Here is an 18,698-nt window from a genome sequence, read left to right on the forward strand (position 1 = left end):
GGGATCTTTCCGGACCAGGGCTCGAACCCGTGTCCCCTGCATCGGCAGGCGGATTCTTAACCACTGTGCCACCGGGGAAGCCGGTGAATCATCTTTGAAAGTAGCAGACGGACACACCTTGGGGGAAGCCCAAGTAGGAACGCTAGTGCGGCACCACTGGTGTCGGTCAGGGAGCTGGAGATGGGGCCTGGGCTGCTGCGGGCTTTGGAGCAGGGTGAGGGTCAGCGTGCGCAGGAGCGCTGCTTCTCACACCAGAGTTCCGGGGGAGCCTGCAGCCTGGGATCTCATGCAGTGTATGAGATCATGTATGTATCTTGTCCTTATGTCTAGGAAAGTACCTTGTCCTTATGTCTAGGAAAGTACCAGCCTTTCCGCTAAAAAAAAAAAGAAGAAAAAAATATTTAGTTATTTTGGGAGTTTTAGAAAATCTTTTATAAAAGAGTCTTGCAACTTATCATGCTTTCCATCATCCTTTAATTATAGTTTTCAAAACTGCAGCCACATTTTTAGGAGCGAATTTTGACGCTGTTACCGTATTTCCTCTCTGTTGCTAAGAAAATTCATCCCTTGGCTCTAGAAACAGTGGGGTGAGTTTAAATGGTCTCTTTTCTCTCTGTTAGTCGGACTTCTCTAGCAACCTTTCACGAAGGAAAGCATAACATCTCCCACATGTCCATGGATGTTGCTAGGGGCCTGATGGTGACCTGTGGGACCGATCGCGTGGTGAAGGTAACCTGCCAATTAGCACCTCAGTGTAGATTGCTCCACCGTCATGCTATGAATGTGCGTAAGGCGCTTCTGATTGGCAAGCTCGCCTTGCCTTTTGATGAACAACCTATAGCCACGTGGAAACCTGGAAACGAACTGCATGTTTGTGAGTTTCCACGCCCTTGGTGGTGTCTCCCTCGGCCACGTCGGTCAGGTGAGCCAGTGAGGGCCTGGCACACCTCTGTCACTGTCTGCACTGAGCCAGCCCCAGGGTCCTCCCTCCCACTGCCTGGCCTTAGCTGACCCCTTTCTCTGATCACTCCTTCCCTGGCTATTGATCCCTTCATCCTGGGCAGAAGGCTTCCCACGTATAAGAAATAACCACACGCTTTTTTATTAAATCCCTGGGTGGCTAACGCAGAAACTGAAAGTAAGTGTTTTATCCTTAGTACCACTCTTGAGTTGTAAAACTATGACATAGTTTATTTCATAATAAAAAAAGAAGGGCTTTTCCCCAGTGGGCTTTTTATTAAAAATAAAAGTAAATTTATAGTAAAACATCATTATGCTGTAACTTGCAGGTGTCGAGAGAGACACTGCTTGTAAGCTTTTTTCACATTTTAGCTGACCGCGTTGTTTCGTCGCTGTGTAAATCTCGAGAAGGTTTTGTAGGGGAAGAAGAGCATGAGTTACGTTGGCCCCTTTGAGAGTGTAACCGCTGTCTGTTCCCAGCGCCAGCAGCGCCTCCTGGGGGGCCACGTGGCCGGTGCCGCGTCTCCAGGCCTCCCCCTTCTCTTGCAGATTTGGGACATGACGCCCGTGGTGGGCTGCAGCCTGGCGACTGGGTTTTCTCCACATTGATCCAGGAGCCGGGCGGGGTCTGCACCTTCCCAGCAGCAGCCTTCACCAAACAGGATGCTTCCCTGTAGCTCCACAGTCACTGTCACGTGGATGGACAGCAGCCACTAAAAACCAAATCAACGTTTTTAAAAAGAAAAAAAAAATGTAAAGGTGTGTTTTGGGGCCTTTGTGGAACTACCCGTGGGATGTAGCGGGTCCCCAAGGAATGGAGTTACTCCAGCGAGACGTCCTCGGGCGTGGTGAGCTGACGTGTGCTGAAGCAGTAATTTAGCACGCGAGAGTTTCGGAGGAAAAATACTGAACGGAAGAGTTAAAGCCTAGAACTTTCTTCAGGCAGTTCCAACTACAAACACACTTCCCCCCAGACCTGCTGGGCCCGCAGGGGCTCCCATGCTTCTCTGCAGGCAGAGCAGGGGTCAGGGGAGGAGGGCTTGTTCTCTCCCTTGGGGGCTGCAGTGGGACTTAGGAGCCCAGAGATTCTCCTCATCTGCTGGCAGCCTGTGAATATTCTCTACGCCTCGTCACTGAGAAACCTCTTAACAATATCTGTCCTCTCCAGGTAGTGCCACGTCTGCTCTTAGTGTGTGGCCCACTTCAGTTGTTTCTCGTCCCAGCCAGCATGCCGTGGGCGAACTCTCAGATTGTCACTAAGTGTGCTGTACAGTTTCTATACTAACCAAGGCAGCCCGCACTCTTCCCTTTCCCCCAAATGTGCTCTGAGGACGAGACGTTTCTATGGTGCTGTTAACACGGGACTCACACAAGCCGCCTGACTTTTTCTGATTGCAGTCAGTGATGACTAATGGAAAACCCAGCTACCAGCATGACTCTGGTGGGATGTGATCAGCCCATTCCATGGAACAGCCCAGTCCTCCTAAAAGACACAATCTATTTGCAGTTCCAAGATGAGCCCCTGTGATACTGTGGCAATTTAACAGACACCTCAGAAAAGGACTCCAAAGCTTTTTAAACTAGGTTGACTTTTAGTTATAACTTATTTCATAGAAGGAAATCGGTAATCCAGAGCAGTAACTGTTAACCAGGTCCTGCACAGTAATTCCTAACTTGTAAATTACTTTCATAACAATTAGCAAAATCTGTTGTATCAAACGGCATCTTAAAAGTTTTTGGCGACTTAGTACCAGGATGGGGCAGAGGTAGGGAATGGGGAGCCTGTCTTTTAATATTCAAATATCTATTTGTTTTTAACAGCAAAACATGTATCTGTTACTTTAGGGCTATGGAAGTGAGTGGAGAGAAGTCAACTTTTTTTAAGGACAGATTTTAAAATAGATAGCAAAAGTATTTTTGTTAGTCTTACTAATGGATATTGAAAAAAACTACTGCATCGCTTTTGGGGGATCATATCAAGACAACATCGTTGTGTACGATATAACTAAGGGACTAAATATTTTAAAATAACAGCTGTTAATTAAAATGGTTTTTTTAACATCTTTATTGGAGTATAATTGCTTTACAATGGTGTGTTAGTTTCTGCTGTATAATAAAGTGAATCAGCTGTACATATACATGTGTCCCCTCCCTCTTGAGCCTCCCTCCCACCCTCCTTATCCCACCCCTCTAGGTGGTCACAAAGCACCGAGCTGATCTCCCTGTGCTATGAGGCTGCTTCCCACTAGCTATCTGTTTTACATTTGATAGTGTATATATGTCAGTGCGACTCTCTCACTTTGTCCCAGCTTACCCTTCCCCCTCCCCGTGTCCTCAAGTCCATTCTCTACGTCTGCGTCTTTATTCCTGTCCTGCCTCTAGGTTCATCAGAACCATTTTTTTTTTTTTAGATTCCTCCATATATATGTGTTAGCATACGGTATTTGTGTTTCTCTTTCTGACTTACTTCACTCTGTATGAGTTTTTTTTAATAATAGTTTAAGACAGGCAGTTAAACTAAGATGTCTTAATGGCCAAGTGGCACAAATAAGGAGAGGGGGTCAGGCAGGCACATCATGTTCTAGAATGATCTGCAGTAGAAGTCGACTTTGTTGCTCCTTGTAATCTTTGTGTTATATCACCTGAAAAAGATGTTTTCTTTAAAACTTTTTACTAGGCCCTTTGCCTAATGTCTGTTACTAACATAATCCAGAAGAAAGTTTGAGTGATGGTAACTTGAATGGCAGTGTTGAATGTTAGCTTGGTTTAGTCAATGGTTCAGCTCATTCAAGGGTGCCATCCTGGGGATTTTATGAAGTCCTGCAAGGAAAATAGAATATGATCGATCCCTTGCCATGTTGAAGGGTGCCGAACTGCAGTTTTTCTTTCCTTTAACCTCTGTAAAATGTGATTTTATGATGCCTGTGGTAGACTGAGCAGAGTTTCGCAGCTGCTGAGAATATGCCTTAGCTTTGAGACTTTTTTTATTTTAAAAAATCCTTAATGAAAAACTCAGTGTTTCATAGAGAATATAAGGCTGATATAGCGCTTCCTAAGGGGTTAACCTAAGTCAAGGAGGAAAGGTCTTTGTGAGGAAGAATTGGAGCAGGGTATCCAGAAAGGGAAAGGAGAATGTTTCAATGTATTTTTTCTCCACCAGAGCTTATTACGAGTTTTTTTTTTGAAATGCACATGGCAGGCTTGCCTTGTCTCTATCACACACTAGGTAGCAAATGGGGTAATATTTTTTATAAAGGTGGGTGACAATTATTTTCACAATTTTAGCGACTGGGCACATAGAGTACAGCTAGACTTCTAGTTATTGCCTTATTTTGACTGCGTTACTCTTTAAACGGGTCACTTAACATAGTTCTTTGAGTAAGGGTTTACCGGCTTTTCCATTCCTGAACACTCACGCTGAGTTGCAATTAGGGATCACAAAGTACAGAACATTAGAGAATATCCTTCTGTTTAGATCTAGTATGTTTGTGATCAGGACTTGCCAATTCTTCATTCTGAACATGTTCTAAAATTGCTCTCTATTAGTGCAGGTGATAGGAATGTACCCTTATAGCATGAGATGGAAACAGATTATTCATTACATTGTAAATCTCTGTTTACTATGCCCTAGTTCTATCCTGCTGCCTAGAGGATATAAACAAAACATATTGCTCTAGAAGATGGTGTCACTTTGTTCTCCCCCTGAAGCATTCAGTTTGTTAATACCTACATTTTTAAACTGTTGAAATAGGCCTAAGTATGGAATAAATACCATAGTGGCTCAGACCCAAGGGACGCACAGGCTCAGCGGCCATGGCTCACGGGCCCAGCCGCTCCGCGGCATGTGGGATCTTCCCGGACCGGGGCACGAACCTGTGTCCCCTGCATCGGCAGGCGGACTCTCAACCACTGCGCCACCAGGGAAGCCCTAAAATCAGTTTTCATTACATTGCGTCCTACTTCCGTTACTGGACCTGGTATCTCCTTAAATGTAAGAAACCCGTTACTATTCATGATTAACCATCTCCTCATTATAAATGTGGCGTTTAACAAGTAATACATGCTATATTTATTCAAGTGTCTATTGCTTAATTGTTAATTGTGAGCAGATTATTGAATGCCTACTCTATTTTCTGCTATTTACTATACAGTGACTCTTTGAGTAAGCTGAAGTTTAATTGTGCAACAAATTTATATTAGAATACAATTTAAAGTGTTTTTCTCTAGAGGCTTTTTTGACCGGGGAAGCAAAGGGCAATGTTGATTAGTACATTTTGTCTTGTACTAGCTATGTTTCTATAAGATAGGGTGCCCTGCGTGTCCCAGACAGCTAGAAAACTTTGTTCTTTGCTTCTATTTGCGGGTTCTGTTTTTGTGGGTTCTTTGAGAATGTGCGTACAATAAAGTGTTCCTTGCTTGTTACTCTGTTGCTTAATTTGGCTTTTGTTATGTTTGATCTGGACATAGGGCAGCAGTAGTAGCTACCGTGGTTTAGCACTGTCTGTGTGCAGGGTGCTCTGCGGACTTTGCATTATTCAGTCCCGGCAACACTTCTGCAAGGCATTGTTTTCCCCGTCTTACAAATGAGAAAACCAAGGAGATACTGTCTGTCTGACTTGAAAGCACGTGCCTTCTTCATACCGCCTGCCTTAATGTGCTAGCGTGTAATGAGAGTTTTATATAAAGGAAGTAGGTATGATCTGTTTTGAAGTTTGTGAAGCCCTGGAGTCGGATCACTCAGGATATACAGGCCCCCTGAGTGCCCTGAGCCACGTGGAAACACCATGATCCCTGCGCTAGGTCCCCTTGCCAACAGCTCAGTCTTATGAAGAAACACAGGGTGGTTCAGACCCAGGACAACTGAGTCCTCAGCTTAACTGATAAGGGGTTGGTTTATAGATCAGAATGGCAGTTTATTTATTTATTTTTTTAAGCACTAAAGCTTTATTTTCTCGCATCATCAAGATAATATGTTTATTGGGAATTCCCTAGCGGTCCAGTGGTTAAGACTCGGTGCTCTCACTGCCAGGGGCCCAGGTCCGATTCCTAGTTGGGGAACTAAGATCCCAAAAGGTGCGTAGCATGGCCAAAGAAAAAAAAATAATAATAATATGTTTATTATAATAAAAAGAAAAGGGAAATAAAAAGATAATACCAAAAAGTATTTAAAAGATTTTTAAAAAACCCCTTAGTCCAACCACCCAGAGAAACCACTGTTAAACTTATGCTGTGTATCTTTCCAGGGTTTTTTTTTAAATGCACGTGTACATATAGAACACACACTTATAGTGTTAATGGATGACTACCTTTTTTCCCCACCTGACGTAGTACGGATAGTTCGCCCATGTCAAAACATTGTGCACGCTGTTAGCATCATTAGTTGCTGCAAAGTCGCAGTGGACACTAGCTCTGTGCTGTCTGAACGTGTACTGGGACTGCCAGTCTCCAACTCTGTGAGGTTACGTAAGTCCACGTGACTTACTTCAACACTTGAATTTGTTCCTTTGAATAGGCAATAAACAGGCGTAGCTTAGTGTCTTAATCTATGGAATTCCAGCTTGTTGACTTACGGGTTTCTGTAAGACAGTCTAGATAGAACCCAGGTCACCTCTGGCAGACTGTGCAATGGACAAGGATGCGGGGGATAAAAGGTTGGCTGGGTGACCTCAGTGCTGTTACGACAGTCTGACGTGCTTGTTGCCGAGGGTGCTGGAGAGTCAGCTGGTCGCTTTTCACTCGGAGAGTGGTAACAGACCAGCAAGTTGTTTCCTGCCTTCCCTTTTTAGGTTTCACCTGCCTCACTTATAAAAACATCCTCGGGAGGCTAATGCTGGTACTTGAGTTATAGCTTCCTTTCCCATCCATCACTCTTTAGTCCCTAAGTTTCCTTGACTATAGTTAGATCTCTTTCTAAATCTTTTCACTGCACACACAAACCATCCCTTAGGGAGTTTATTACATATTGATACATATAGTTTCCCACAAAAGTTGAGTAACACACTATGAGACCACCTTCTTGACTTTAGTCTTGTCATCTGTGGCATAGAAATGGAGTCTGTGAGATAGCTTCCCAGGTCAAACCCACGTGGAAAACTGAAGATTCAAGCTCTGGTCCGTCTGACCTCAAAACTCCTGCTGCTTTTTCTAGTACCCCATCTGGGTCTTTCATATTTGAAGAAACTTTAGATCCTGGAGAAAGATAAAGTAATAGAAATTTTGTTACACCATTAGCAAGGGATGTGTGGTATGTTTTCCCACACCCTAGAGTTTAAGGTCAAGAGGGGCATTAGAATTCTATTTGTCACCCCCTCACCTTCACCCTGGACTCATGAATCAGTGGTGTCACTGATAGGTGGCTTCTGTGGTGACATTTATAACGCCAAGTTTCTTACAAACCAATCATTTCCCGTATACTCCAAAGAGCAATGATTCTTAATCTGTGTTTTATGATATTTATGATGCTCTACTATTTATACATCATTTTGAAACTATTAAAAAAACTTCCTTCCAGAAAGTAAATTGTATTTTTATCTGAAATAGATTAACATTAATGCACAGCAAAAGAATGTAGCAGTGTCCCCAGATCAAGCTAATACATTTGAAAGAACTTGGGAATCACTCTTCTAAAGTATGGCTGTTAAGCCTGGGACACTGGTAAGGGACTTTTATTTAAACCTGCTCTCGTAACGGGGATTTTCATCTATTCCCGCAACATTTAAGAATAGCCAATAGCCCGTAGACTCCACCAAAATCAAACCCAACTAATAAAGTCACAAAACAGAATTATTTCAGAATTCAAAGTATCATTCCCTTATTAAATAAATATGATATTCTTTTGACAAGATAATGGTAACCAGATATTTCAATAGCTGTAGATTGTTCTAGTTAATGCTGTGATATCAAAATTTGCATGATTGCACAATTTGTTGAATTCAATATACCTGAAGTCACAGGAAGGAAAATCATCTTCGAACAATTGCAGGCTTAGTTAAACTCTTCTTCCGGACCCACCACATGCTTTAACTCATGACGGGAGACTTGATACATACATTGTGATGGCCTGCTAACATGTGCCCTGGTTCTTGCCTGAGAGCCTCTGAAAGGCAGGGACCAGCCTTTCTATCTGTATCCTCATTGCCCGTCATACATGTGTTTCTTCTCATCCTTTGAAAATGCCACATTAGGCTGAATACGTTGAAGGTTTTATGTGCTCTTCCTTGAGCTGTTACCTGTAGTTAGAGGAACTAATTGAAGAGCAACTTCTAAAATTAAGTAGGAACATCTGGTTGAATTAACCCAGTGTAGTGTCAAAAAGAGGAAGGGAGAGGAGAAAGCATACGGTCAAACAGAAATTTGTTTTATTTCTGGATTTACGTGTGTAAAAATAATTCTTTGCTCAAGTGACTTGGGACTTTATTTCTGCGTTGTTATTGTACTTTCCTATTTCTTGTATTTTATTGACATGGCATCAGATGTCTTTTGCTGCAGGAGCCATGTCAGCTGTAATCTATCAGATGAATCCCAGGTTGCAAATGTGTGCTGAAAATACAGGCAAGCTTGCAGGCACAAACCTCAGTACAAGCCTATTGGCTGTACCTTCAAAATGTATCCCAGTACGGCCACTCTTCACCATTCAGCTGCTATTACCGTGATCCAGTTCCCTGTCATCTGCATTGTTCCAGTGGCCTCCTAACCAGTCTCCCACCTCCTGCCCCTAACAGCCTTTTCTCAACACACCTGTTAAAACACAGCTCGGGGGCTTCCCTGGTGGCGCAGTGGTTGAGAGTCTGCCTGCCGATGCAGGGGACACGGGTTCGTGCCCCGGTCCGGGAGGATCCCACATGCCACGGAGCGGCTGGGCCCGTGGGCCGTGGGCGCTGGGCCTGCATGTCTGGAGCCTGTGCTCCGCGACGGGAGAGGCCACAACAGTGAGAGGCCCGCGTACCGCAAAAAAACAAAATACAAAAAACACGGCTCGGATCATGTCATTCCCGTACACAAAACCCTCACGACTCCACCCCACTCACAGTAGAAGCCCAAGTTCTAACCTGTCCCGTCATTATCTCCCTGACTTCGGTGTTCTCGTTGCTTGCTCCTGTCTAACCATGCAGTTCTTGTTTTCCTCTCTCTGACTTCTATGGGACAGAGAATTTGTGCAAACACAGCATGGAGCAGGGGATCAGGCACGTCACAGACACTTAAATGATGACGCCTGTATGTGTACAGCTTGGGTGCTGTGTGCATAAATGCCAAGGAACTTAGGTGAATTTTCTTAGGGAGTGAGTCCGCAGTGTGAAATTCCTGTTCCTCCACCACCATCATTCCTACCCATCCTATCTCACCTTCCAAGCTACTCTTACAGTTTCCAGAGGCTGGAAGGAGCAGTTAGAGAAAAGTGTAGAGAGGTTATAGAAGGTAAGTACACGGGGGACATGAGATGTTTCTAAAACATCAAGGACTAGTTCTGGGAGTCTGATCATCATTAAGACCTAATCAGAAGACAACACTCTGCAGCTTCATGTTTTGTTTTGTATTTTTTTGCGGTACGCCGGCCTCTCACTGCTGTGGCCTCTCCCGTCGCGGAGCACAGGTTCCGGACGCGCAGGCTCAGCGGCCATGGCTCACGGGCCCAGCCGCTCCGCGGCATGTGGGATCTTCCCGGACCGGGGCACGAACCCGCGTCCCCTGCATTGGCAGGCGGACTCTCAACCACTGCGCCAGCAGGGAAGCCCTGCAGCTTCATGTTTGATGGGTATGATGGTTTAAAAATATTTCTGCAAACGCTTAGACCCTCCTCCTATTGAGTGGTGGGATTTAGGTACCCTCCCCTTGAATCTGGGCCAACCTTAGTGACTCACCAATAGTTCATGGCAGAAGTGACACCGTGCAGTGTCTGAGGCTAGATAAGGAAATACCACACAGCTTCCACCTGGTTCTCTGCGGGGAAGCAGCCACCTGAGACCGCCAGGTGTTGTGGTCGGCCGCAGAGCTGAGCTCCATCTGACAGCCAGCATTATCTGCGAGCCATGTGGGTGCGGCATCTTGGAGGCAGCCTATCTGAGCTCTCAGATGTCTGCAGATCCAGCTGACAACTGCCACGCAGGAGAGGAGCCAGTGAGGGCTGCCGAGGTGAGCCCTTCCCCAGTTCGTGACCCACCAAACTGAACAAAATAAAATGCTTGTTTTAAGCTGTTAAGTTGTGGAGTGATTTGTTACACAGCAGTAGTAACCCGAACAACAAGCCATTAATTCCTCATCTGGGAGCCATAGGACAGAGCACCGTCCCTCCCCACCCGCCAACCCAAGCAAGAGAAGTGGACCCAAGGCAACACAGTACCAACGAGCTTCTTCAGAAACAATTGGGATTCTTTTTCGTAAGAGTACTCTAGTTACCTATAGCTAATGGGTCATAATCCTCATTATCTTTCTTCAGATTTCCTCCGCATTCCTACCCACCAAGCCCATCGCCCTACCTCCACTCCAAATTTTTCTTTGAGATTTCCCTTTTGGCCACATTAAACTTTTTTTTTTTAACTTTTTATTTAATGTTGGGGTCTAGCCAATTAACAATGTTGTGATAGGGCTTCCCTGCTGGTTCAGTGGTTAAGAGTCCGCCTGCCAATGCAGGGGACACGGGTTCGAGCCCTGGTTTGGGAAGATCCCACACGCCGTGGAGAAACTAAGCCCGTGCACCACAGCTACTGAGCCTGCATGCTGCAACTACTGAAGCCCTTGCACCTAGAGCCCATGCTCCACAACAAGAGAAGCCACCGCAATGAGAAGCCTGCGCACCGCAACGAAGAGAAGCCCCTGTCCTTACTGTTTATTGTCTCATATCGCTTGGACACATTGCTGCCAAAGACTGTTGAGGCCAGGTTGGTCTGCGTCTTACCTATAGTTTTCTCATAATAAACACATAATTCCTAATCATAGGTATCTAAGTATGTAAGATTTCTAAGAGAAGGTACATGAGCTACGTGTAGTTTCTGTGTCTTTGCTATGCTGACTTTGGCACCATTTTATTTTTGACATCTAGATTCACTTTGGTACCAGATGATCTGTGAATTAGGAATGCCTGATAAACTACATTTTTACTTCTTTCTAGACTTCTGTTATTTGGAGATGGTTTTTTGTTTGGTTTGGGTATTTTGGGGCCGTGCCAGGTGGCATGTGGGATCTTGGTTCCCGGAACAGGGATGGAACCCGTGCGCCCTGCAGTGGAAGCACAGAGTCCTAACCACTGGACCGCCGGGTAATTCCTTGGAGATATTTAATAGGAGGGAATTGATGAACGGTGGCAATGCTTGCAGGGGAATTACTGCTGCATAAATACCATGCCTGCTGGACTATTCAGCTCCTCAGGAGGTGTGGGTTTGGGGAACTAGTCCAGGATACTTTTCGTTAGGTGCCTAGCCTGTCCATTTGAGAAGGGGATCTGCAGACATCTTATTATCCCAGCGTGGAATAGTCATCGCAGTTATACTATTTTATTTGTTTTCTTTTCCATTGTAGTTAATTATTTTATATATACCATTTTAAAAGGGTGAAGTGTCCACTGATACCTTTATCATTGATAGACGGTGGCACGCGATCTGGTATGCAGGGTGCGTGCAGAACGACAACCACTCCAGACTGCCTCAGGGCTTTTAAATCTTGGTTTCTTACTTTTATTTATAAGTGAAATTAAATGGAAGCTTGTTCACCTTCATTCGCTTTCTGGTTCCATTAAATGGTGCACAATCACCCTCACCCTCAGGGTCCTACAAGCTCAGGATTAATAACTTGCGTGGCTTTGACTCCTTAAATGTTACGCCCCGGGAGCCTCACATGCTGCGCCCTAGTCCTGACCTGAGTCACATTACCCTCATCTTCTTAGGAATTATCATCATGTGAAGCTGTCCTCTTCGTTCATTCACTAATGTGAATAATGTGACTAATATTTCTCTCCCTCCTTAGACTATAAGCTCAATGAAAATATAAACTCTTTGTCACAAACAGCCTGCTTGTCCAGTAGGTTTAGGAAGCATCATTCCTACAGGCTCACAAAAGCAGTTTTATTTTAATTCCTTCTCAAATCAGAAGAGAAAATGAAGATAAGAAGAATGAATATATAATAACGAGTCTAGCCTGGATTATATTTGTCTTTATACCAACGTAGTCATAAAATATACTATTTAAGATATTTTTATGGGGACGGGGGGCCATGATGGCAAGAGTGGCCTGGGGCCCACAGAAGTCGTAACGCAGCCCTGGTCACAGCACCTGGGACTGTGTCTGGCACATGGCAGGTGCTCAGGAAATCTCTGTCATGAGAATGAGTTAGTGAAGGGAGCATTCAACCAAAATAGAGATTTGGAGTCGAGTCAGGAGATACTGAACAAAGAGTTTTGTCCCTGGAGTCTTCCATTTCTAAGAACTATTGCTTCTCATTTCAAGTTTTAATCTAGTTTGAAACAAATGCCCAAGGACTCTCTAATCCATACACGCTCCCATATGGACTCTACAAAACCACCTGTCTGTGTGATTTACAAAGAATGTGAGGACATTCTTAACAGCCCAGCCCAGCATTCTTCAGCATTCTTGCTGAAATGGAAGTTTTTTTGTTTTTTTGCTTTTGGTGAAAAATGGTTATTGTTCTCCCTTCGCTGGCCTTTCATTTATCTAAAAAGTTGCCTAGTGTCTTCTCTTCATAAGTTCCCCAAGTTTTAATTTAAACACTTTATTTATACATGTCGGGAAACATTGGTGAATCTCAGTGAACTCTAGGGCACCATGCGCAAAGGTTAAATGGATCACAGTGTTTCATATTTCAAGTCCCAGTAGTAGAAAATTCACATAGTTTATTTCAAAGAGTATACAGAATAACCTCTTTGGGACTGATGATAAATACCGTTGATAAATTCAAAAAATTTAGTTTGTATTGTTAATGGTGATAGCCCTTTCTTTTACAAGCATCATCTAACTTTGTTTGGGAAGGGGAGGCAGTGTGGGACAATGGTTAGGAGTGCATCCCCTGATGACTTCATGCCTGGGCTTGAATCCCAGCTATCACTTACTGGCTGTGTGATCTTGGGTGAGTTACTTAGCCTCTCTGTGCCTTAGTTTCCTTATCTCTAAAGAGAAGGTTGTGATGGTGCCTACATCATTGGGAGGTTGTTATGGCCAAATCAATTAATTCATGTAAAAGTGTTTAGAATGGTTCCTGGCACATAGGACGTGTGCTCAGGATATGTTATGCAGATTCAAAATTCAGCTTATTAAGCCTTAGTAAATTAAAATAAACACCGGGCTTCCCTGGTGGCGCAGTGGTTGAGAGTCCGCCTGCCGATGCAGGGGACACGGGTTCGTGCCCCGGTCCGGGAAGATCCCACATGCCGCGGAGCGGCTGGGCCCGTGAGCCATGGCCGCTGAGCCTGCTTGTCTGGAGCCTGTGCTCCGCCACGGGAGAGGCCACAACAGTGAGAGGCCCGTGTACCGCAAAACAAAAAAAAAACAAAATAAAATAAACACCTCTTTGTTTATAAACAGACAGGATTTATATTACTCAGGAGGCAAATTTTAGATTAATACCAACACTCAGGTTCTCATAAAATATAAACGTTGTCATACTCAAATTCCTTCTGTTTCTTTGTTATATTCCCCCAAATTAGTCAAGGTCAAAGTTTCTATCAGACTCTACAAGAGACCCAGTTAAAACAGGATCAGTTTTCATTAGAATTAAATTTTGAAAAGAAGATTTTGAATTATATGTCTACAGAGTATGTTTGATGCATTTTTCCATTTTTAATTTCTATTTTGATTTTGAAATTAATTCACATTGTTTAATAGTCATAATTATGAGTGATATATATGTTGATTTTAATTAGGTTTCCAGTTTACCTCCAGGACTTAAAACTATTATGACATCATTTTACTCAAAATGTAATTTTAATCTAAAATGTTTAAAGCTTCCATTTTAATTTCATGAATTAAAAGCTAAAGCATAACCACCACATCTCTCAAGATATGAAAGCTTCCTTCCTTCCTTCCCACTGACCACTGCCCCCCACCCCCCAAAACACCCAGCTTTCTTTACTTTGACACAGTATTGCTAATTGATTACTAGAGAAAAGAGCAACGTAATTCTAGTTTTCAGTGATTTCACAGTGACTTTCACCCCAGGTAAAAAAGATTTCAATGGCCGTTTGTCTTTACAATAATCATCTTTTTTAAAAATAGAAAATATATGACAGAAATAAGTCCTTCAAAACCAATGGCCAACAACAACCTACAATATAGCACAGGGAACCATACAGTAGCTCCTAGTTCCAAGTTCAATATCTTGTAATAACCTATAATGGAAAAGAGTCTAAAAAAGATTCACTTTCCTGTAGTCCTGAAACTAACACAACATTGCAAATCAACTATATTTCAATAAAATTTTTTTTTAGAAGACAAATGGTCTTGGTGTATTTGTGAGCATTTAAACATTATTTTTAAAAATTCCAATCATCTAGGACGTGCATAAGACTGTTGAATTTATCTTGGTCCTCAATTATCAATAATTGAGAATGCTGTCAACGGTTTTTTTCTTAACTTTTTATTTTGACACAACTTCAGACTTACAAAAAGTTGCAAGAATTCCCATGGACCCTCCCAAATTCTCCAAATTTTAATATTTTACTATATGTGAAACTGAAGGCAGTCATCGGTTAGATCCCTTAAACTATAATTCGCTTAATAAATAATATCCTGTAAACTGCCTTCACTGACTAAGCTCGCTTTAATTATTTTTGCAAGTTGTATACCCTCCAAGCTTCACACAGTCTCGGTAATATATCCCAAGACTCCCTAACTCCCCCCACCGCCATAGATAATACCTCTGACCTATGGGTTGCTATCGTAACAGTTGGAGCTGGCTAAGACTGGTTGGGACCACCGACCCTCAAACTGGGCCTGTGCAGCTGTCCAGTCTGATCTCTTGACGTCAGAGGGTCAAAATCTCCACCCTCAGATCAAGCTAATGCCACCATTTTCTGAACATGCGTCCCATGAAGAGCACGTAACTCAGATACGTCTGTGCAGAGCAGCAATTACCTCACCTATTTCCTGCCTCAAATCACCTTCCCCTGCACCTCCCACCACCCTATACTCTACCCATAAATGTCCCAAGCCCCTCGCCTTCAGGGAGGCCGATTTGAGAATTGTTCTCCCATCTCCTCACTTGGCTGCCTTGTGAAGAAACCCCTTCTCTGCTACAACCCTCGGCATCTCAGTGTTTGGCTCGGGGCGCTTTGGACAAACCAACCTGGTTCAGTAACACATGTAATGAATACTTTGAGACTCTATGAACACCCTATTACTCTTCAAATTTTCACCCACTAGTTTAGCATCCATTGGTGATTCTTGCTTGATGATTTTCTTGGTACTCACCAAGACTGCTTGATGATTTTTTTAATTCCAGCATTTATTCTACATTTATTAGTTGCTTTCTACTAAGAAAAGCTTTGTCTTGACCCAGCAATCCCACTACTGGGCATCTACCCAGAGAAAACCGTAATTCAAAAAGACACATGCACCCCAATGTTCATTGCAGCACTGTTTACAATAACCAGGTCATGGAAGCAACCTAAATGCCCATCGACAGACGAATGGATAAAGAAGATGTGGTACATGTATACAATGGAGTATTACTCAGCCATAAAAAGGAATGAAATTGGGTCATTTGTAGAGATATGGATGGACCTAGAGACTGTCATACAGAGTGAAGTAAGTCAGAAAGAAAAAAACCAAATATCATATATTAACGCATATATGTGGAATCTAGAAAAATGGTACAGATGAACCGGTTTGCAAGGCAGAAATAGAGACACAGATGTAGAGAACAAATGTATGGACACCAAGGGGGGAAAGTGGCAGGGGTGGTGGTGGCGGTGGTGGGATGAATTGGGAGATTGGGATTGACATGTATACAGTAATATGTATAAAATAGATAACTAATAAGAACCTGCTCTATAAAAAATAAATAAATTTTTTAAAAAAGCTTTGCCTTTCCCTTCATCTGTTTGCTTGTTTGTTTATAAATCAATCAATCCATGTAGACTAGTGGATTCTTATTTTATCCAATAGGTTATAATCCTTTACTATTATTATTTTATTGCTTGAATTCGTTTAATTTTTCCCATGGGAGTCCTTTCAAGCTGGCTCTTGTGTCCTCCTAACATGTCACTGTCATTCTTTGCTTACTTTCTGGCACAAGACATTCCAGGCTTTTCTTACACTTTCCCTGTGTCAGCCCTGGTGCCTGTCATTTCTTCAAAGTTTGTTTTATTTCATGGTATATAGAAGCAAGATCTGGGTTTTAGGTGGGCTCACTGCTTCTGGGGTATCACCGATTTTAGGCCTTTTCAAAGGAGAGAGTTTAGGAAATAGATACATGTCTACACACACACACACACACACACACACACACATATACATATACATATATACCTACACACACCTATATCTATTCTATACCTCTATCGTGCATTCTTTTTCTTTTCTTTTTTTTTTGGCCGTGCCACACAGCATGCGGGATCTGAGGTCCCCAATCAGGGATTGAACCTGTGCTCCCTGCAGTAGAAGGATGGAGTCCTAATCGCTGGTCCGCTAGGGAATTCCCTATCATGCATTCTTAATGATAATTCCAACTTCAAGCCAACACTACAGGGTTCATTCTACCACCCACTCTTTCTGCATTTATGACTCCCTTCTACAACAGTGAGAAACCTGTCTCCCATGACCCATAATATATTTACTTACTTGTTGAATCCTAGAACATACAGGAAATAGTTTTAGAATTCCTAATCTATATCTCCAAAGAAGAAGGGAAAGGAGGAGGACTTGGGGGGAGGAGAGAGAAGAGGAAGAATTTGTTTCCTAAATTCTGGTCCAGTATTTAACAGTTCTTTATCTTTAACCAGAGGGAATAGGGTCCAAAAACTGTACCCTGGAGGTTTGGGACTTGTCAGCCTGCATAACTGTATGTGCCAATTTATTAAAATAAATGTCTTTCTCTGTATAGATCTCCCTCAACTCTTAATGGTGTTACAACCCAATTAACCCATCTTAAGAATATCTTAAGTCGGGCTTCCCTGGTGGCGCAGTGGTTGAGTCCGCCTGCCCATACAAGGGATGCGGGTTTGTGCCCCGGTCCTGGAAGATCCCACATGCCACGGAGCCGCTGGGCCCGTGAGCCATGGCCGCTGAGCCTGCGCGTCCGGAGCCTGTGCTCCGCAACGGGAGAGCCCACAACAGTGAGAGGCCCGCATACCGCAAAAAAAAAAAAAAAAAAAAAAAAATCCTAAGTCAAAAACGCGTTTGATACACCTAACCTACCAAACATCATAGCTTAGCCTAGCCTACCTTAAACGTGCTCAGATCACTTACCTTAGCCTACAGTTGGGCAAAATCATCTAACACAAAGCCTATTTTATAATAAAGTGTTGAATATCTCCTGTAATTTATTGAATACTGTACTGACAATGAAGAACAGAATGGTTGTTGGATTCAGAATGGTTCTAAATGTATGAGTTGTTCACTCTCATGATCGCCTGACTGGGAGTCGCATCTCACTGCCACTGTCCAGCATCACAAGAGAATATGGAACTGAGTATCGCTAGCCCTGGAAAGAGTGAAATTCAAAATTCGAAGTATGGTTTCTACTGAATGCGTATCACTTTCACAGCATGGTAAGGTTGAAAAATCGTAAGTCGAACCATCATAGGTTGGGGGCCATCTATATTTACACATCCTATTGGTTCTGTTTCTCTAGGAAACCCTGACTAATACAGATGTGAAACATTAACCTGGATCCAAATGTTAGAACTGTGCCCAGAGCTATACGTAGAGAAGTGACATTCCCCTAGCCCCTTCCTAGCTTCTCCACTCCCATCCCACCCACTGTCTCTGGGTAAATAATCGGACAGTGCCTGGTTTAGGCTCCTTCTGCACGATAGGCAGATGCACGTGTGTTTTGTTTGCTCTTTTTTGTTGTATGAAGGTAGAGTACTATACATACCCTTGCACTTTGCTTTCTTCATTTAACAATATATCCTGGGAACCACCCACATCAGTTCACGGAAGTTCTTCTCATTCATCTGTGCTGCTGCAGAGTATAGCTGTACCATAGTTTATCTAGATGCCTCCTATGCACGGATTACATGTGGTTTCCAATATGTTGCAATTACCAGTAATGTCACAGAGATTTATTTTGTGCACTGTATTTTTGTATTGTTGGAGGTGTATCTTCATGTGAGTTCTTAGAAGTGGAATTGCTGGATCAAAAGGTAAACACATATATAGTTTTGTTAGGTGTTGCCAAGTTACCCTGCATAAGGGTTGAACCAGTTTGCATTCCCACAACAATGGATGAGAGAGCCTGTTCCCCACAGCCTGCCAACAGAGTTTGTTGTCATACTGTTTAATGATCGATCCTTAACGAAAAAGTTGAGGAATCTCCAGTTTTAATTTGCATTTCTCAAGTTGAACATCATTACATATGTTTAATGGTCATTTAAAACATTATGTGATGTCAGTTATACCTCAATAAAAAACAAAAAGCAAACAAAAACAACTTGTGCGTGTGTGTGTGTGTGTGTGTGTGTGTGTGTGTGTGAGAGAGACACAGAGAGAGAGAGAGAGACAGAGAGAGACACACAGAGAGAGAGAGAGAGACACAGAGAGAGACAGACAGACAGAGAGAGAGATTTTTCAGT

At 43.1% G+C, this 18,698-nt stretch overlaps 1 protein-coding gene across 7 annotated transcripts in view; it reads left to right on the forward strand.

The window, feature by feature from the left end:
* The window catches only part of WDFY1 (WD repeat and FYVE domain containing 1), a 158,180-nt gene that overhangs the window by 57,335 nt on the left and 82,147 nt on the right, over window positions 1-18,698 (forward strand). Inside the window, exons 11-12 of one of the 7 annotated variants that reach the window (XM_019923518.3) lie at window positions 621-729; window positions 1,510-3,023. The exons of the other annotated variants lie outside the window; for them this stretch is intronic. Coding sequence (XP_019779077.1) covers window positions 621-729; window positions 1,510-1,569 — 169 coding nt within the window. The 3' untranslated portion in view covers window positions 1,570-3,023. Of the gene's footprint in view, window positions 1-620; window positions 730-1,509; window positions 3,024-18,698 lie in introns of those variants that run through there. 7 annotated transcript variants of the gene reach the window in all.

This window comes from Tursiops truncatus, chromosome 7 (genome assembly GCF_011762595.2).
Source record: "Tursiops truncatus isolate mTurTru1 chromosome 7, mTurTru1.mat.Y, whole genome shotgun sequence".
Lineage (NCBI taxonomy): Eukaryota > Metazoa > Chordata > Mammalia > Artiodactyla > Delphinidae > Tursiops > Tursiops truncatus.